General features: G+C 50.4%; 1 protein-coding gene across 2 annotated transcripts in view; it reads right to left on the bottom strand.

The window, feature by feature from the left end:
- Positions 1 to 6,293: 6,293 nt before the first annotated feature.
- The window catches only part of CFDP1 (craniofacial development protein 1), a 107,298-nt gene continuing 92,794 nt past the window's right edge, over positions 6,294 to 20,797 (bottom strand). For both annotated transcript variants that reach the window (XM_045818835.1, XM_045818836.1), the window contains 2 exons: positions 16,563 to 16,721; positions 6,294 to 6,590 (listed from right to left, as the gene is read on the bottom strand). In XM_045818835.1, the coding sequence (XP_045674791.1) occupies positions 6,500 to 6,590; positions 16,563 to 16,721 (250 nt within the window). In that variant the 3' untranslated portion in view covers positions 6,294 to 6,499. The remainder of the gene's footprint in view (positions 6,591 to 16,562; positions 16,722 to 20,797) is intronic.

Genomic DNA, 20,797 nt, shown 5'->3' with positions numbered 1-20,797 from the left:
TGCTGATTTCAGGGTCCAGGCCGGGGGCCCACCCCAGTGTGTCTGCCCCGGGGGAGTGCTGTCCTCCTGCTGTTCCCCCGCCCCCTCCCCAGCGTCCACCCTGTACCCCACCTGAGCATTGACCAGGCAGTCTTCCCACCAGCTTTCTGAGGTCACAACAAGGAAAGCTCGCTGGCAGAGCCTGGAGAGAAGGACACTCTAAAGGAGGTCTCCACGGTTTTGGCCGTTCCTGGCTGCAGGGAACCAAGGCAGAAGCTTCCAGACTTTCATATCCCACACTCGTCATTGTTGTCAACTTGCCTGCACACGGAGATCGCCTCTGAGTTTTTTGAATCTACGTTGCCCTAGGAGGGCACCAAAAACTGCAGGGGGGGAAAAACTGCAGAAAAGTCCCAAGCAGGAACCCTGGGCACACCTGTAAGCCCAGGGAAGGAGGTGCAGAGGGAGTGGCATTTAAGGTGCTTTGACATTTAAGATAGCTTGGCAGTCATCTGGGCACGAGGCCCCTCCTCCCCTCCCTCCCTGAAACCAGGCAGCATCCCAAAGAGGAGATGCTGCTTAGCACAGAAACCTGGCCCCGGACCGAGCGGAGCTCACAGCTCACGCACACTGGAGTGACACCTCCCCAGGAGGCCTGTCTGAACAGGAACGGAAGGGTCTGTGTGAGGGCACACTCTCCTCCCCTGGCAGGGAGCGCCCAGGGCCCAGGCAGGACCGGAGGCAGCAAGGACAGTGTGCCCACGCCTTTGCTGGTGTACTTCTGACACAGCATTTCCGCAGCGGGTGTGCCGCTCAACTTCACTTCTGTCCCCCTGCGCCCAGGCCCTTTGTCCCCAGCACGCCTTCCCCACCATGGGGATCCAGAAGGCAGGGACCTCGCCTGCCCCTGTTTCCAGTCATGAGGTGTAGGTGTGACCACTGGCTGCTCTGCAGTTTGCCTGCAAGCGAGTTTCCTCTCCTCAGAATGAGGAGGATCTCAGAAGTGAGATAACGTGAGGAAGCACCTGGGACTGGGCCGCAGGGTGCTGATGAAGATAAGAGCTTCTGATCCTTCCCCGGGAGCCCACCATCTCATACCATTTCCTATTTGTTCACTTGTTTTGGGATAATTAAAAAAAAAAGGCATGCCCTGGCTGGTGTGGCTCAGTGGATTGAGTGCCGGCCTGTGAACCAAGGGGTTACCAGTTCTTTTTTTTTTTAGATTTTATTTATTTATTTTTAGAGGGGAAGGGAAGGAGAAAGAGAGGGAGAGAAACATCAATGTGTGATTGCCTCTTGCACACCCCTCACTGGGGACCTGACCTGCTGCAACCCAGGCATGTGCCCTGACTGGGAATCAAACCAATGACCCTTTGGTTCACAGGCCCATGCTCAATCCACTGAGCCACACCAGCCAGGCCAAAGGGTTGCCAGTTGGATTCCCAGGCAGGGCATGTACCTGGGTTGCGGGCCAGTCCCCAGTTGGGGATGTGTGAGAGGCAACCATACACTGATGTTTCTTTCACTTTCTTCTTACCTTTACCTTTCTCTAAAAATAAATAAAATCTTTTTAAAAAAGTTTCCTCTCTTAAAAAAAAAAGCCATGGACTCTTACCCAACACACCTGAGCAATTCCAGTTCTGCAACCGAGGGCCAGACTGCACTCAAGAGCCTGTTCTAGGTCCTTTCCGCCCCTCCACACCACGCCCCCCACACCATGCCAACCTAACTACACGCCACACGCCGCCCCTCGACACCCCCCTCTGTTCTGCTGATGCCACGGGGCAGCACAGCACCTGGAGGGCCCTGCCACCTGGTCCCTGCCTGGGCAGCAGAAGCACCATCACGCCATCCTCTCTAGGGAGGTTCTCCCTGTCCTTCTGCCTTCAGCTGATGGGCGGCCATCAGCTGGTCCCCTGTAGCTGGACGGGTCTCAGGAACTCGGGCACTGTGCTGTCTGCCAGCGCGCTCTCAGTCCAGTCCCTCCTCATCAGGGCTCTCAAGATGCAGTGCCTAACGGGGCCCCTTCTCCCCTGGAGACCTCATGCAGAGTTCCCAACTAGAGCGCCGTGTTCCTCGGGAAATAGGTGAGCAGAACATGAAGAGCAGCTTGTTTTGTTCTCTGAACTTGCGCTGTTGTAGGGCAATTTTTTCGGTAATGGGAAGGCACCAGATGCCCTGGAAATCCGACACACCCACCCGGGACAAGGGGAAGACACAATTGATGGCAAGAGCAAGGCCAGGAAACCCAACTCTCAGGGATTCCCTGGGCTCTACAGACCGGCGAGAAGTGTCCCCGGCCATCCTCCCGCAGTCACTCACACCACGGGAGCCAGGCGCACGGCCCGCCCAGGGCTGCCAAACTGCCTCTGAGCACTGACTCAGCCTTTCCGCTTCCCACTTCCTGAGAACATGTGCTGTGACAATTCCGGACTCTGGGATAAAGGGACAGTACTTCCTTTGGGAGTTAGGCAGATTAGTTTCCACTAGATGTGCATGTGAAGAGCTAGATTATCCATTTGTTCTTCAAAACGGTGGGCTAGGTGGCATCTGCCATGGCTCAAATGAGGCTCTGATGAAAAAGGTGATTCTTGACTGCAGATGAACACACTTTGGTCAGCCCCACTGCTCAGCCTGGCCTCAGTGGGCTTACCAAGAAAGGCCGGGCACTCACTGGGGCAACTGTGTCCTTAGAGAGTGAGGAAGGAAGAGGTCTGGACAGGTGGCAATGCTGGCTGAGAAGGTAGGTCCCACCAAGGGCACAGCTCAGACAGAAACCCAGACAGATGACCAAGGCCGGACCACGCCTGCCTCCAGCCCACCTCTCCCTCTTCCTGGTGAGGTTCTCTTACACTTCAGTCCTCCGTCTGGGTCCCTGGTGGGCGGCAGACCCTCCGTCCTGCAGCCACGGCGCTCAGCCCGCTGCGGCTGGTCGGGCAGGGCTGAGAAGGCCGACACCTCCCGGGGCCTAGCTTACACCTTCGAGAAACAGCCACTCGTTTGGAGAACACTCAGGGTCAGAGGAGGCGCTTCAAAGCCTGGGGGATGAGACGACACAGAAACAAGCACTGGATCTGAGGAGGTGGGGAGCGGCTTCGCCTACACCGGGGCTCCCTCCAAGACATTCTGGCCCTGCCAGACCTACAGGGTGCGGGGCGGGGCTCTGGGCGGCCATCCATTCCGTCCCGGATGGCCAGAGCACTTCCAAGCCTTTCCTTACACACAGCTTAATTCTGCCTCTCTGGGGCCATTTTAAAAAAACGGTTTATGATGACAATTTAAGTGTGTATAAAAGTAGAGTGAATGGTGTAAATAACTTGTGTTCCTCACCCAGCTTCAAAGTTACCAACACACGGCCGGCCTCGTTTCATCTCAGACTCCACCCACTCCTCTGGGGCAGCTTTCCAGACGGAACGGAGAGAAGTCTGTTCGTTTATTGCGAAGACCTGAGTGCACTGGCACCACTGGTGGGCTGACCGATCACCTAGTCTTCATGCCCCCTCCTCCCCCGTCCCTGCCTTCCACAGAGGCTCTTCCGGCCTCCCCCACAGCCAGAGGCGGTGGATGGCCCAGCGATGGCCAAGGACGCATCAACGAAAGCCTGCTCTGAAGCTGCGTTTAAGCCTCTTTGTAAGGGGATATACGTGCACATGCGCGCACACACACACACACGCACACGCACTAGCCAGAGGAAGCCGAGTCACCAGTAAGATGAACTCAGCTCGATACGGGTGCTTTTAAGGTGATTGCTTGTAGATCAAGAGGGAGGCAGCTTCAGTCAAGGCAAATGAAAGCTTTAAATGCGAAAGTCTGGGAACACCAAAGTGAGGATCTACGAAGCTGGGAGGGAGGGCATGTGTAACAAGAATGGTGCAGCGGGTACAGCCTCACCGGCATGGGTTACACCCTTTTCCAACAGTTTGGGCACAAACAGAGGCTCTACAGCTACAAACGACCATCATGAACTACCACTGACCTCAGGGGCCCCAGGCTCCAGAAACCTATCATGGCCCACGGGTGGACACTTCCCTCCGCCCTGACTGGTGGTTAGCAAGCAGGTGGAGCCCAAAGGAGTCTCAACGTCCCTCCACAGCAGGAAGTAGCCAGAGGGGTCGTTGCCCCAAAGTCCCCAGAGATTTGGGTTCTTAATGCTTGGGGGGGGGGGGAATGTTAGGAAGAAGTTTAGGAGAAGGGGGGGGTTCCATAGTACTTGTAGAAAAAGCTCATAAATAACTTTGATGAACTGCCTCTGGCCATGTATTTAACAGGATAACAAGAGGTGGTCACACCCTGCCTTGGAAGAGTCTGAACCACCTTCTCCCGCCAATCAGTCTGTGATTCCCTCACCCCGCCCCACAAATCCTGTAAAACCTCAGGACAAAGAGACCGAGGGCCTGTGCCTCTTTCTTAGGCCCCTCGGCTAGGCCTGTTCTCCTCCATGAGAATGTGTCACTGATAAACTTTGCTTACATACTTAAAAAAATAATGATTAAAACGCTGCCCATTCACATGCTCGACAAGCTGCCAGAGTCTGTCAGAAGACGGACATTACAGGGCTTTTCTAAAGACGCGTGGATGTGTACAAAGTCATCAAGGAGAGACCAGGTATGTGCGGCAAACCTGCTAGGAAAACACATAGCAAATCAAGAGACAGCAGGAAAGAAATGGAGCTTTCTGCAGAGTTGTAACGCTAACCCGGCGCGAGGACAGAGAAGCCTGTGCGAGGCTTCTCGCCGACAGAGCCGACTTCTCCCTCGATGCCTGGGGGCAGCAGACCCACGGAGCCAAGGACCCAGCACGCTCTTGCGGTGTCTGTCCTAATCTCACAGGCTTCAAAGGTGTGAAGATGTGCTAAAAAGAGAACCCTCATTTATGAGCTCAGTACCATTTATTCTATGGGTTTGCAACTCAGTCTTCGAACTGGGAGGCGTGACTTCCCGCTGTTGCTGCGGTGGCAGCTGCGAGGAAGAGCCGTGCGAAGGGGAACGAATGCCGGAGGCGCCCAGAAGTCCGGGAAGAAGTCTGGGCAACGGTCACGCACAGGGCGGTGACCAGCAGATGACGCACAGAGGATACCACGAGGCAGGACTTGCGTCTCAGCCTTGGCTGGTGGCGCCTGCGGGTCTGGATGTTCTTCCCTTATCAAAATGCTGGCTGTTCTTAGGTTCAAGGACTTTCCTGCTGTTTCTGCGTCGCTGTGCGGGACCATACCTGAAGCCTCACAGGTCACCTGCCCTGATGCTGGCCTGGAGACGCTCTATCACTACTTCATTAAAGTGGGTATGAACAATGTATTCTGTTCACATGCAGCCTGTAAAATACTTTTCTGAGAAGTTGAGATCCCTAACCATGTAGGGTTGACAATCAGGTCTTGGTTGCCTAGAGCTTCTGGCCACACACCGGATGGGGAGATAAGTGCTTACACCCCTCAGGGGTGTCGTGAGCCACTGCAGCCCTGTGAGGTACTGGTGTTACTCATGCCACTGACAGACCGGAAAACAGAAGCTCAGAAAGCTAGGCTGTGGTCAAGGTCACAGAGCCGGTAGTTGTCCAGGCAGAAACTGGATCCCAGGCTTTGGAACCTTCCCTTCCCCTCGGACACCTCCCACCCCCCAGGACCAGGCTGTGGGGTTTGCTGCCTTATTAAGATAAAGTTTGGGATTTAAACTTTCCTATAGAGTACAAAAAAGAAATAGTCTTTCAGAGTCTTCTTTGATGAGCCCAAAATACAGAATTATTGAGGTAGGAGCACATCTGAAGTCAACTTGAACTTTGGGAAGAGGAAAAAAGAGTGAAGGTAAAAAAAATTCCTTACCTTCAGTCTTACTTTGTGCCACTAACGGGAATCCCACGCAGGAGGGCAAGGGATCGGGAGAAAGGCAGGGATGGAACCAAGAACAAGATTGCCCAGGGTCCTGGTGTTCCACTAACACTAGGCTGACCTCAGAAAGAGCCCCTGGCCCGGAACCCACAGCCGCCCCGTGGCCAGCCTGCACAGGCCTGGAGGGTACTGGCGGGGCCTGGTGGGCTTCGCAGCAGAATGAAGGGAAGGCAAGCGGTATTATCTCCAGCAGCCTCTTCTAGGGCCAACTTCTATTTTTAAACTGTTTTTTTTTAAAAATTATTTATTTTTAGAGAGAGGGGAAGAGATAGAAAGACAGGGAGAGAAACATTGACTGGCTGTCTCTCGAATATGCCCCAACCAGGGACTGAACACGCCACCCAGGCACGCGCCCTGACCGGAAATCAAACAGGTGACCCCTCACTGTGCAGAACGACGCTCAACCCACGGAGCCACACTGGTCAAGGCCAACTTTTATTTTTTTATTTTTATTTTTTAAGGACAAACTTTTAACAGTCAAGTGAATGAAACTACGTGAGACGAAGATACAAAGACAGAATTCAATGTAGAAAAAAGGCCTTGCTGGCGACAGCGGAGGAGCAGCAGTGGAGACACCTCACAGACGCACAGAAGCTCACATTGTAGACAGGGATAAGCTGCGACCGACGCCCCACAACGTCAGGGTTTCATTTTGCTCAGCCTGAGATCTCGCTCAATTTCAAACTGCCTGTGATCCACTCGGTCTAGAAACGCTTTCCGTTCAATGTACCTGGAAGGAAATGAAAGACGGCCGTCAGCAGAGTCCAGTGAGAGCACGTGTCCCTGCTGCGCGGCCCGACCCCCCAGGTGTGAACAGGCCCACCTGGGCAGCGGGACCACCGGGTCACAGCACACGTGAAGAGATGACCACAGCTGGAGCCCAGAATGACCACCCACGACTCTCCTAACATGGCCCTCACATTCTAAACAAGGATGTTTCTGGTTCAGATGTGAATGAAAATAAAATGAAAAAAGAACACAACAACTTATCAAATGGACAATACATGAGGGCTTAGTGGCAGGAAGTGTTACAATTTTGTCACAGGGCTTTAGGGAGTGACAATTGAGGGCTGGGCCGAGCACAGGTTCAGAGCCCACTCGCCTGCACACTGGTCAAGGACCGAATGTGTCTGAGACTCACTTTCCTCAAGAGTGAGACAATACTGCCACACGTCCTGGCCTTAGTGGTGTGCTGAGCTGGTGAGAGAGGAAGCCATGCGCCCTGTATACATACTCCGAAATGTCAAAAAGGTTGTCCGAACGTGGAAGAAACGGGGCGGTGAAGACGACCTCACAGGGCTGCAGTGAGGGGGCAGTGAAGAGGTGCGTGACGTGCTCACCTCGGAGAGGATTTAACTGCCTCCTGCGCTCTCCTCCTCCTCCTCACCCTCCCTCCTCTCCACGCACCTCTGCCCAGCTGGGGCCAGGCTGCTTGGAGGATGACAGAAGAGGACTTTCCCTGACTTCCTCTAAAGGAACGGGATCAAGAGCCTCTGCTGCCCACAGTCCACATACAGGGGCCCCTTACAAGGGCGGTGTTCCGCTCCTGCTCTGAGGCCAGGTTCAGCGTGCAAGGAAGGCTTCCCTGGGTGCTCCCAGGCGGGATGGGAAGGAAGCCCAGGGCTGAGGCAGGCTGGCAGACCCAGCTGCATGTTCCTAATGCTCCTTCTCTCCATAAAGTATGTGGTGATTTGCCCAAGGGAGGGGATCTCTGCTGCTAATTAATCTGCTAAAAGTGAAACTGCCATTGAAAGTGGGACATATTAATTGAATCTCCGCACCAACTTTTCTTTTGTTGCACTGTGGAAAAAGTGCATTGTCTGTCATTACAAGGTCATTACGTTTATGGTGAGAACCTGACCAGGTTTAGGACCGCGTTCCTTTGCTGAGTTCAGGGCCTCGCTCCCCCTCTCCCAGCACCCTGTGAAGTGCAGTTTGTCCTGTTGCTTTCCAGACAAACTGCCCTCTGTCTTATGGCGTGGAGGCTCTAAATCTGAATCCTGACTCGGCCACTTGCTGGCTGTTTGACTCTGAGTAAGCCACATAACCTTGCTAACTTAGCTAGCACAGAGTAAGTGCTCAATAAAACAGCAATGAATGCTGCCACCATTATTTGGGGAACCTGGCTTCTGCCAGGGTTGTGAGGACGATCGATCCAAGAAAGCAGTCAGCTCTCCAGAGGAGTTTTATCAGTGATAAGTAGCCACCACAGGGTCTGGGCTGAGGGACTAGGGGCTGGGTTAGAACTGCCAACCGGAGGCCAGAGTGGCTAAACACACAAGGCAGGGTCTGCCCCTAGGTTTGACACAGGCCCTCAGGGTCAGGCTGTCAGGTGTCGCAAGTGACATACAGGATGTCCGGTACATTTGAGTTTCAGATTCTCTGGTGGACAGGGAAGCCATAGATACTGCACCCCACCCCCCTTTCAAAGATCTTCACTCGAGGATCTGTTACTGATTTTAGAGAAAGAGGAAGGGCTGGGGAGAGAAACACTGAAGTGAGAAACACCGAACAGTTGTCTCCTGCACGCGTCCTGACCGGGGTCTGAACCCACAACCCAGGTATGTGCCCTGATTGGAACTTGACCTTGTGATCCTTAGGTGTGCGGACGCTCCAACTGAGCCAACCAGCCAGGGCTGGACCCCTTTCTGATGGAGAGAAACAGGGCAGACTGACAGGGAGGTAGACACATGATGGAGTAAGTCCCCTTCCATCTGTCACGAAGGGACCCAGGACTCTCTAGCAGGGACTGACAGGCTTTGTCACACCACGGCCACCATGGCTTCTCCCCCCAGCCCACGGGCCCTGGGTGAAGACCACGATGGGGACCAGCATTTAGTGTGCTAACTGCCCCTCGAAGTTCCAACAGAAAATAAGGGTGACCCGCGGCTCTAGAGAATCTTAGGGCATGTTTCAAGAGAGCCATTACCCAGGGCTACCTGTCTGAGAGTGGGTCATAGTAAGCAAAAAAAATATAAAGTTTGAGCATGGGTGGTCTTGTTTTGGGTTTCCTTTAAAGAAGAGAGAGTGACACTTCAGTTAGGATGCACACCGAGCGTGAACAAAGGCCCTGAAGGTCCCCGATGGCTGTGCGGACCTTGCAACCATCAAGAGCGAAGCCGGGCTGGGTGCTAAAGAGGCAGATGCAGCCAGAGTTCAGGTTTGGGGACGGCCTCAGGCAGCAAAGGGGGGCCCATGTGCAGAACGCAACTGAATTCTCAAGGGCACTCCAGACAAAGGCCATCGAGACAGGCTTGGTGACTTCATTTCCCCACTCACAGCCATCTGCAGCTGCTAATGGGACCCTTGCGATGGCTCTGGTTTACTGCCAAGAGCTGACCGGGAACAGCATGTCTATTGGACGTGGGCTCCCCCCCCCACGGAGAGAGAGAAAAGATGCCAAGGATGAGGACGGCTTCGACATTTACTATTTGTGTGACTTTGGACAAGATGCTTAATTTTCTGTGCCTTATTTTTCTTCTCTATAAACAGAACAAAAATTACAGTATCCCTCTGACGATATAATGAAACCGTGACAACTTCTTTGTAAACAATAAAACCCCAAATAGCTGTGAGCACGGAGGGGTTCTTGCTTCCCATTTCTGACGGCACTGATCACTATAAAGCCTCAGCCGGGGCGGCTGGGCAGGGCCCAAGGGATCGAATGCTCCACAAAGAGGAGGGGCTCGTGGGGAAAGCCCCTCCTCCAAGGTGGCCTGAGTGAAGGCCTGATTAAACCAAGCCTCAGGAAGTTTCCAGGCAGCTTAAGCAGGTCACAGCCCCAGAACAGAACCGCCAGCTGACAAGAGTAATGGTGCCTCTCTGGCCTGTACCCAGCACTCCTGGGGACCGAGGCCGATTGGACCCACTCCACTGGGAGCCCGGGGTGGGGGTGTCACCCACCCCCCACTACTGCTGCATTCTGTGGCCCATTTCAGAGGCAGCAGCAATTCACTTTCATTAATAAAATATGCTAATAGCATCAAAACCTAAGGGATTTTCTAGCTTTTCCTTTCAGAACCAGGTTACACCCAACAGGCACTGACATCTTTTTGATCTTTCAACCCAAATTACTTCCCTGCCACCAATTTTCTTGAGATCCAGGCCAATGAGGAGGGAAGGAGAAAAGGGAGAAGAGGGCACGAGAAGGGTAGAAAATGCTTCCGGGACACATGTCAGCACCTGCTTCTGGAAGCCCACACCACAGACGAAAGGGTGGCCACACCTCCCAAAACTCCGTCACCTGCCCGCACGAGGCCTCCTGCCCACTGGTCAGGAGGGGAAGGAGCACAGCTGGGGCAGGGACACCTGAAGCAGGGACAGGACTGGGGATGCGCCAGGGCTGTGTTGTCAGTCGGCTACGAGCGCGGCAGGAAGGGGAGCGACGTCAGTGCCAGCACCAGGAAACCACGGGCAGCAGGGGCGCCCCCAGGCCAGAGTAAAGCTCTGGGGTACAAGTCATAAGATAGGCACTTTTTTATTTTTCTGAGAAATGCAACTAAAAGAAGCAATTTGCCCGAAACTGCACAGGCCTATGTCCTCCCCTACAAGACAGCTGGGACCTGCAAACATCTTGAGGGCCAGAGTAAAAGGGTGGCAATTTTAATTAAGTTTCTTCTCCACTGTTCTCCTCCCACCTCACTTCCATGCTGGGCTGGTCCTGAAAGAGTGGCTCTTGGGGGTCATGGAGACAGATGCTTTGGACAAAGAAAATTATTTTCTCCGGTCTCTCCTTTGGGCCTCTCCAAATCACAAACACACCCGGTCATCGAGCTCCACGACCTTCAATTTGATTGCCAGGCGGCAGCCCCAACCACGCCTGTACACCTGTCCCTCTCTATGCATCCCTCCCTTCCCCACGCGGGCCTGGCGGGCCTCCGCCTCCGCAGTGCGGGAGGGCTGGGCTACTGAGGGCCCGTGCTGCGGGGGAACCTGTGGGGTCGCCCACAGGTGAGAGGGAAGCAATGCTAGATGCTTTGAGTGTGGACTGCTAACAGCAGTCCTGACATGCTGGACCCAGCCCTGGGAGCCTGGTCTCAGGGGAAAGGCATCTTTGGTGGAGGCATTTTAACCAGTTTTGCTAACCAAAAATGAGGCCTGCTTGGAGACATCATCGGGACATACCCTGCCCTTCTTTTCTGAGTGGCCAACTCTAGTCCCACGGGTCTCCAAAACCCAAGCCGTGGCTGTCTGCGAGCCAGAGGGACGAGCGCAGAGACAGCGCAGCAGCTCAGCACCTGCTCTGGGCAGGGCTTTTGTGGGCGCTGGGGACAGAGTGGTGAACCAGACCTCACCCTGGGGTACTTGCTATTCAGGAAACCACTAAGTGTGAAGGGACTGAGGGTCCCTGGGGTGGGTGGGACCGCGCTGGAGAGTGGCATCTGAGTGGAGCCCACCGCGGAGGGGTCTGGAGGAGCGGGGGTGCACAGGGGACAGCTCAGGAGGGCCTGGAAAGCAGGGTAAGGAGCTGAACACTGATTTCAGGAGGGAAGAGCGGGAAAAGTGGTTTGTTTGTATTTTTTAAAATAATCACTTGGCTGCTCTGTGGAGGAGACTGAGGGAGAGGGGGCAGACGTGGAGGCCGGGAGACAGCGCACGTCTGAAGCCCGTGCTGGAGCGCTGGCAGTGGGGCTGGACAAACAGGGAGGGGCCGCAATGGTTCAGGACACGACTGTCTGTTGGACTGTCAGGATACGAGTGGACAGAGAGGAAATCCAGGATGACTCCTAGGTTTTTCTTTAACAGTTGTGTGGAAGGTGATGGTGCCATTCTTTGGAGAAGTCAGAGGGGGAAGAAAGCAGTATGCGGTTTTGGATGTTAACCTCGATGTGTGTTTCGGACGGACGTGGAGATGTCAACTCAACAGGTGGAGTGGGGGTCTGGGAGTCACCGACAGGGAAAGGCAGGGAAACGGTGCCTGCTCCAGGGACCGAGTGCGCTCCGTCAGGGGAGAGAGAGTGACAAGGGCTCAGCCCTGGGACTTCCCAAGTCTAAGAACTCAGGGAAGGGAAGGAGGTCAGCCAGGGAGAGTGGGAGGAGACGCCCCCACACTGTGTTTGCCACCGCTGTGGCAAGCGTTCCTGAAGGGCGGGCAGGAACACACCAGGATGCTGCCAGCCCCGAGGGGGCCCCTGCGGAGTCCCACCCCAACTCCCAGCCCCGCCGGGTGCGCCCCGCCCACACTTCCTCGCTCTCCTTTCAAGTTTCTGTCCCCTCGACATTACGGTCTAGTGGTGCTCATTCTGAACTTGACATAAACAGACCTATACTGTGTATATTCTTTTCTGACTCGCTTCTTTCACAGACTGTAATGGACACACTGGTTTTTGTCCTTCATAGAAATGAAATCATATACTCTTTGTGTTATGTTATTAAAATTTGTTCATGTTCATTTTCGTTGCTGAAGAGTATCCTTGTGTGTGAACATATCACACTTTGTCATACAACTCACAGACATTTGAGCTGTTTCCAGTTTGGGGGTGTTGTGAAAAGTACTGTTACTTACATTTTCACATGTGTCTTTTGGGGAATATATAACTGAGTTTCTGTGGGGAACACGGCTAGGAGTGAAATTGCTAAATCATAGGGAATAACTGTACTGATAATGCCAAATGGTATATTTGAACTTAAATTGTTATATCTCCCAGATAAATTAAAGATTTTTATTATGTGGTGACTACTCTCTTTATTTCTGGTGTTTTTTTCTGCCTTAAAGTCTATTTTATCTAAAAGTCTATTTTATCTAAAGTCTATTTTCTGCTAAAGTCTAATATTAATATGGCTTCATCAGCTTTCTTTTAGTTAGTGTCTGATTCGTTTATCTTTTCTCCCCTTTTTTTTTGGTCAACATTTTTTTTGGTCAACATTTGGCCAACGTTGACATTTGGTCAACAGAAAACTAGTTGTTTTCTGTTTTTTAATTCAATGTGTCAATCTGTCTTTTAACTGGAGCATTTAATTTATTGACAGTTAATGAAAAGTCTGATAAATTTAGTTGAAAAACTACCATGTTATTTTGTGCATATTACTTGTCCTGCCTGTTTGGTTTCTTGAATTCTCTTTTTGTGTCTACTTTCACAAATCATTTCATTATTCTCCCTCCATTATTTTGGAATTTATACATTATTTCTATTCTAGACATTTCAATATGCACACTTAATCACCACTTTTACCCTCCTCCTGGATGATACAAGATCTCTGGAAAACTAACCTCCGCTTACCCCCTTCCAGCTTTTATGTATTTGTAGCCAGGTGTTTTAATACTATCTTGCTTTAAGAAAATACCTTAACAATGTACAAGACATTAACATTATAGTTTTATATAATTAGTGCTCATTTAAATTCAGCAAATATATGCTTCTTTGTCTGCTGGGGCAATCTCTCAGTTTCACCATTCTGAAAATATCCATGTTTTCCTTCACTCTAATCTTTACCTACATGTGTAAGTCTAGGTGGTAGTTGTTTATTTTTGCTCTCCGAACACATCACTCCAGTGTCTCTGGCTTGTACTGCGGCCGATGAGAAGCCATCTGTCAGTCTGACGCCTCTCCTTTCAAAGAAGTCTCCTTTTTTCTGGCTGCTTTTAAGGTTTTTCTCTGTCTTTGGTTTTCTGCAGTTTCACTCTGCTCTAAGTTTGGATTTCTACTTTATTTATCCTGGGACTCTTTGGGTTTTAAAGAAATCTATAAAGAGGCGTCTTTCGTCTTTTCCCACTCTGTCCTCCAAGTTGCTTAACTTCCCTTCCGTATTCTTTGTCCTTCCGTCTCTCTGAACTACATTTTGGATAATTTCTCCTGACTGTTTTCCAGTTCATGGATTCTCTTTTCAGCTGGCCCAACTATTATTAAATCTATCCATTTAGTTTTCAATTATGGTCATTATATTTTTCATTTCTAGAAATTCTGTTTGTGTCTTTTTCAAATCTGCTGGGCCACTTGTTAAAGTGAACATCTCTATCTGATGTTTCTGTTGCCTGAAAATTCTTTTCAGATCTGATCCTGCGCCTGCTCTTTCTCGAGGTGCCTTGTCCCTTGGTGTGAGTATTTTCAGATGGCAAAATTGCCCTTTAAAAAATTGGAAATAATAACCAATCTAGCTTCAAATTCCATCAAATCTTTACAAGGGGAAAGACATGCTAGCATTTACTAAACTGGAATTACCATCAACACACAAACAGCACGATAATCTTTTAAACTCAATCCAATCTTCTGTTAGTCAGAATTGCATAACAGGAATATTTTTATCACCGGTCATGGCCTGAATTCTTGTACATGAGATCGATTTAAATGTGGTGCTTGTACAAAGGTCACAGTCTCATAATAAATAGGGCAGAGGCCAATCACTACTCACAGGTAGCTTTTTTTTGAGATGTTACCAAATGTGACCTCTCTCCCTCCGCTGTTCAGGAAAGAGCACTTCCGCTCCGTTAGTTCTTCATCTCTAGAATTTTGATGCTGTGGCCTAGTGATTCTAAGCTCAGGTTGTGCATCAGAAGCACCTATGGAGCGATTTTAAAAATACAGATAACTATGACTACTGATTTAGCAGCTCTGTATAGAGGTGACCTTATTCCCTGAACTTTGGAAAAATCCCCAGAGGATTCTCGTGCTTGGCCGACATGAGAACCACAGCTCTGGTCCCTGGACAAGGGGCTGGGCCCTTTGATCTGCCTGCAGCAGCTAGGAGAGGCAGGTGAGTGGTGTGGCAGTGGACGCTGGGCAGGGCAGGTGAAAACAGCCAAAGGCAAAGCAAGAAAGTCATAGATCTGCCTCAGAAACACGCGATCAGACCCGAGGAAATCATCTGGCCAGGAGAAGAGTCTCGGAAAAGGAGGGACGAGCAGAGCACCTTCAAGCCGCACAGAACTGGCTGTTCCCTAACCCAGTTACTTGATTTCCACTGCCTGAAAAGTCTTCCTCATGGGGCAGACATCTTTTTAACTATTCTAAAAATTGATTTAGAGAAAGGGAGAGAGGGCAAGAAGGAGGGAAAGAGAAAGAAAGAGAAAGACAAAGACAGATACACTGATTTCTTGTTCCATTTATTCATGCATTCATTGGTTGATTCTTGTACGTGCCCTGACCAGGGATCGAACCCGAAACTGTGGCGTATCGGGACAACACCAACCAACTGAGCTACCCGGACAGGGTACAGATGTCTTTAGTCTTGTTTTCTCTTTCAGTCTATGTTTTATGAACTCTCCCTTATCTTTAACAGCACCACTTCTTATTTTTTATAAGATATATATGAACTCAAGCAGAATGAACATATTGTCCAACCCATATAATCAATACTCAGAGAAATAAGAGTGTAGTTCACACTGGCAGCTCCCCTGCTGCCCTGGGTCACTAGGCAACTGTGGAGAAGAGGAGGCAGCTGTGAGTTCCTGGAGCTGAGTCAGAGTGGGGAGTTCAGGGCAGATGTCCGAGGCCTGCTGCAGATAACACTGCCTCCTGCCTGCACCCTGCCCCGGGCCTCCCCCGAGGGCTCGGGCACTTCCGCCTCTGTCCTGTGGCATTCTATGTTTGACAGACTGACTTAGAAGTCTGGTAGGTAAAGAAGCTCATAAAGTCAGTAAAAAATATTTTACACATACTGATCAGCTTACAAGTTCACTCAAATAATCTTGAAGCCTAATTTAAAATATATGATACCCCAAGTCCTAGCCAGGTAGCTCAGTTGGTTAGAGTGTCATCCTGATACACCAAGGACATAGGTTCAATCCCCAGGCAGGGCACATACAAGAATCAACCAATGAATGCATAAATAAGTGAAACAACAAATCAGTGTTTTTTTCTTTCTCTTCCCCCCTCTCTAAAAAATCAATTAAAAAATAAAATAAGATATATGACCATCCAAATAAATCCCTCACCTGTTTTTATTGTAAGTATGATTTCATGAGATCCTTACAACCACTGAGGGTGGTATCATCACCCCAGTTTCACTGGTGAAGCAGCTGAGCCTCAGAGATGTCCCGTGTGCGGCAGGGAGAGCCCTGCTGCTGAGGGGAGGGTGATGGGCAGCACCCAGGGCTCTCTGATGCATCACACGACATTTCCTTTCACGATTAGGGATGGAAAGGGTTGACCCTGAACCATGGACCCACTTCTGTAGTAACTTTGTTTCTAAGGTCCTTCTAAGGTTCCCAGGCACTCACTGAACACTGTTTCTCTCCTGGTATTCACAGATACACAGTTTATGGACATCCTCTTTGTATTCCAAAGTGAAGAGGAAGGGGGTGCAAGTGATGGCCAAGGGTGACGCCCCACCCTGGGTCAATGACATGGGTAAAAGTAAATCCCACAGTAAGGAGACATCTGAGCACTCTGTTGGCTGCTTTTGAAGCACTGGGCTAGTCTGGCTTCTCGGAAGGCCAAACAATCCAGGTCAGGCCAAGACTGATACAGTGAGCCACCTCTGACCACGTGAATAAACAAGGTGACTTACAGTTCACAGGCGCTGTAATTCAGCAAATTCGGCTCGGCAGACGTGACTGTCCCCGAGGGAAGTGTTGCTCACACGCCCCTCCCTTCCTGTCCCCCTAGCATGTTTCTCACTGCCAGGACCAGCCCCACATTAGAACAGAGCTTTACTGACACACCGAAGTACTCACATTTGTCATTTAAACTGGGTGGCCTGTCTGCAATAAACTGTTTCAGAGTTCTGAGGATTTTTCAGAGGAATAGGATCTATTCATTCTCACCCTTCCTTCCCTCGATTGTGGATGGCTAGTTCTTCGCCAATGCCCTCTTCCTCCTTGAAGCTCTCCCAGTCCAGTTTGGACTTCTCTAGGGTGCTCATCTTCTGCTTCTTGGCTCCAATTTTTCCCAAAAGGCTGCTCATGCCACTTGATCTTTTTAATCTAGGGAAAGCAAAAACATGAAACATGTGGCATGTGGAAATGATAACCTCTTGATTAATGCTTTTTCTGATAGGCACGGGGCTCCCTAGATTTAAGCTATTTACCTTAATGGGACGTGTTCATACCTAGAGTACTTACCGTCTGGGGTGGAGAACATGTGACATAGACCAGAATTCTAATGTCTTTTTCCTGCTTACCGTCTCTGACTGCTTTAAAGACCTGGGGACAGAAAATCCCAAGCACCTCGGCATGCTCTGACAGGTCTCTGCTTGCAAAGAGGGAGAAGCACAGTGTGATTTAGACACAGCCTTTGAATTACATGCCTTGGTTCATATTCCAGCTCTGACTTTAGGCTAGTTATTTAACCACATCAGCCTTGGTTTCCTAGTCCGCAAAGTGAACCATGTACTCAGGGGCTGTAGAGTGTCTTATTTGTAAAGTGCTTAAGCAGCACCTGGCACAGAGTAAAGACGCAGTAAATGTCAGCCATATGGAACCACTGTCGTCACTTGTGCACTAAAGCCCCAGGGAGTTCTTTTAAGAGAAAGAGAACCAGATCCCAACACTGATGATCAGGAAGTCACAGTATCTTGAAGGCATTCTGAGATCAGTATCCTTGCAGCTCCTCTGAGTCAGGGCCCTGGTTTTTCCCAGAAGGTGGAGAACATTCCCTACCCTGAGAGCAGGGAATGTACAGCCTGCGTTCTATTTGTTGGTGTTGCTCTCGTGGTCTGTGGGAGAAACCCCATATGCCCAGGGTCAAGTCTTGGCAGGTCAAATGGTTCCAGTCAATGTTAAATGTATGAGATAAAATAAGAATAACAGAATGCAGCTAGTTAGTAAGAAGGGGGTATCATGGGAAGGAATATGGCTTTCTGTCTCTTTATGAAACTAAGACAAAATTATATACCAGCATGCATGAAACTGAAGTTATTTTCTGCTTTCCTGGGATATGCAGGAGTTAAAACATTTAAAAATCTCTACGAGCTAACATCACAAGGCCCACTGATAACATCAGCACCTTTCACTTGCCTGGAATGCTGATTCTCCAAGTGCCTTCATGGACATGCTCTTATTTTAGTCTCACTGTGGCCTGTGTCTCAGAGTTGGAGGAGGATGTGTCGAGATGACTTAGGGTGGCACTAACCATCCTGAAACCCCACCGCCCTGCAGCACAGAGTTGGTCACCACCTCTGCCCTGGAGTGAGCTGACAGGCCGGTGTCCCCACTGCACGCAAGACTCCTGGGGCTGCAATAGCTCCCTCCCCACTCGCACTGTGTTCGTCTTGACGGAGAGTCTGTTAGCTTCCCTGCTGTGGTCATGCCCCACGACATGCTGTTAGCTTACAATCAACTCAGGACAGGCCGAGCAGGCATCCTCATCCTGAAGGCTCAATGACAATAGTTTTCTCGAGGTGGACAAATAAACAAAGTCCGACGAGGTTACTGACAGAGCAAAGGTCGAACCAATAGAAAAAGCAGATCCAGAAGGAAGCAAGGTCCTCCTGACTCCCAGTGCAGCGCACTGTGCTGTCTCGCCTTTGAGGTGAGGGCTCACTTGAAGTATTTTCTGACAGCTATTTTACTTCCCAATTTGAGTAAGAATTTTCCAAACAGTTCTTTATGAGCTTTTAATTCAGATCTTCTAAAAATTCTTTCCTACAACAATCTCTCCATCAACACACACACACACACACACACACACACACACACACACACACACGCTGTATTTTCGGTTTGCAGGCCAGCACTCAATCCACCGAGCTGCACCAGCCAGGCACACACTATATTTTCCCAGGAGCACAGCATGAATGGGGACTTAGAAACAGTATGTCAAGTCTTTTACTTCTTGCCTCAACGCCACTGCCCTGGTTCTCACTGTGAAATTCTCTCACCTGGGTAATTTGGCAGCCTCCTCACCCATCTCTCCAACTGCTCCCTCCTGGCATTTATTCTACATGCTGTCATTAGAGTGAATTTTCTAAAACACAAGCCTTATCATGCTTACTTATATGTCTCTTCCTGGGCTTCTATTGCTCTTATGAGTATAAACTCCTCAACTTGCAAAATTCTTCCCGATCATCTCTTGCCACACCTACCTTTACAATCTATGCCCCAACTACGCAACCCTGAATCTGCACCTCACCTCTGCCTGCCTCCCTGCCATTCATCTGATCCTGTCTCAGCTTAGAAACCACTCCCTCCAGGAAGCCTTCCAGACCCTTCCCTCGAGCTCTGGATTTGCTACTTCCTGGTGGTGTTTCCATTGCACCCTAGTTCTTTTCCTAGTATAGCATGAACCCTTTCCACAGCAGATGCTAGAAGACTCTAATTTCAGTTGACCCCTGCCCCAGGCAATTCTGAGCAAGTCCCGAGTCACTGTCGACAACATTCCCCCAGAAGTACACACCTGGAGGCTTTCCGTTTCTGGCCACAGGGCCTCCTTTACCCTACCTACATGTCAGCAGCTCCGTCTGGATATGTGGTGGAGTTCACGCCCTTGGGGCCCCCCTCATGAGGGCAGGAGCTTGTGGCCAAATGGCCCAGCCTCCTGTCCTCACAAAAGGCAATTCGGGGAGGTAATCTGAATGCTTCTCAGAAGTTCTGATGGCATTGGGCTCTCATGGCCTTGGACATGCAATCTTGTGTTGGCTTTTTTTAAAAAAAGATTCTATTCATTTATTTTCGGAGAGAGAGGAAGGAGAAAGAAAGGGAGGGTAACATCGATTGGTTACCTATCCCAAATGGGGACCTAGTCCGAAACCCAGGCATGTGCCCCAACCTGGAACCGAACCTGCAACCTTTCAGTTTGTAGGATGATGCCCAACCCACTGAGCCACACCAGTCAGGGCCAATGTTGTACTGGCTTTTCTGCTTCTCTGTCTCACTCTTCCCACTGCTTCACTCCTGCTTCCTGGGATGGCTTCCCAAGTAACCTACCTGCATTCGAAGCCTCATAAGAAGTTCTGCTTTGAGAGGAGTCTAACTGAGACATTTAGGAGAAACATGATTTTCCTTGTGCATGCTCTCTCTGCGGATGCTCCAAATCTCTCTAGAGAGCATGGATATAGTTCTGCAAATAGTGGGCACCTGATAAACCCAACAATACTACCCAGATCACAGTGCCAATCAGTGGGAGAGAATCAGATCTTTGTGAAATAAAAAGTGTTCAGAACACTTGTAAATCGGGGAATTCTAAGTGTAGCAATTTCCACTTGTAATCACCAATCAGCTTGCTACAACCCAGGGTTTCACGCTGTATCTGGGCAGCACCACAGACTCTGGGCATCACCTAAGCCCCTTAGCCCGCAGCTCTGATGTTATTCCCAGACTGTAACACCTTTTCCACAAATCACTTTGAGACACCTATGAGAAAATGTTTTTTTGCTGCACAGCAATGAAAAGGCTTCCAGTAAAGCAAAAAAAATGATAATCCTTCTTTGCCTTGTTCACCATTAAACATCAGCAAAATGTCACCTGTGCTAATTATGCTTTAGGGGAAAGCTAGGTCTCTTTCACTGGATCATTAACATGGTTTATAATTTCCTAATTTGATAGCCTTGAAAACAAAAGTACCTGTCTTTTATTTGAAGCTATATCAAAGTGAATGCCACATTTATAGCAGCAGCCAGAGCACACACAGAGGCTCACGGTAACCGAGAGACGGGCACTTCCCCCCGGGGCCCTGCACTCGGGGTCCCTGCAGGCCTTCGAGCCCTCACACTCTCTCTCTCACGCTCACATGGCTTTAGAGGCACAACCCTGACGCCATTCCACCCCAGCTTTCAGGAAGGCAGATTTCCCAGGAACTTGGCCCTATTTCTGCTGTTGAGGTCCATCACTCAAGCTCTCAGGAAAGCCGAGCAGGCAAGCAAGAGTCAGCTTCAGGGCAGGGACCGCTGCTCCCTGTGCTGTGAAAGGACGCTGCAGAGGGCGCTGCAGCGGCGCACCTCCCTCTCGAAGCACTGTGGCCAGGCGGGAGGGGGCCAATCCGCTCTGGTTTCCCGTGGGCGTTTGGCAGCTGTGTCGACTACAAAGCCGTGGACAGGGGAGGTCAGAATTCCCCTGGAGACCTC

Source organism: Phyllostomus hastatus, unplaced genomic scaffold, assembly GCF_019186645.2.
Source record: "Phyllostomus hastatus isolate PE091 unplaced genomic scaffold, TTU_PhHast_1.1 phas_scaffold_345, whole genome shotgun sequence".
In the NCBI taxonomy this organism is placed as follows: Eukaryota; Metazoa; Chordata; class Mammalia; order Chiroptera; family Phyllostomidae; genus Phyllostomus; species Phyllostomus hastatus.
This window is presented reverse-complemented; position numbering and strand designations above follow the sequence as displayed.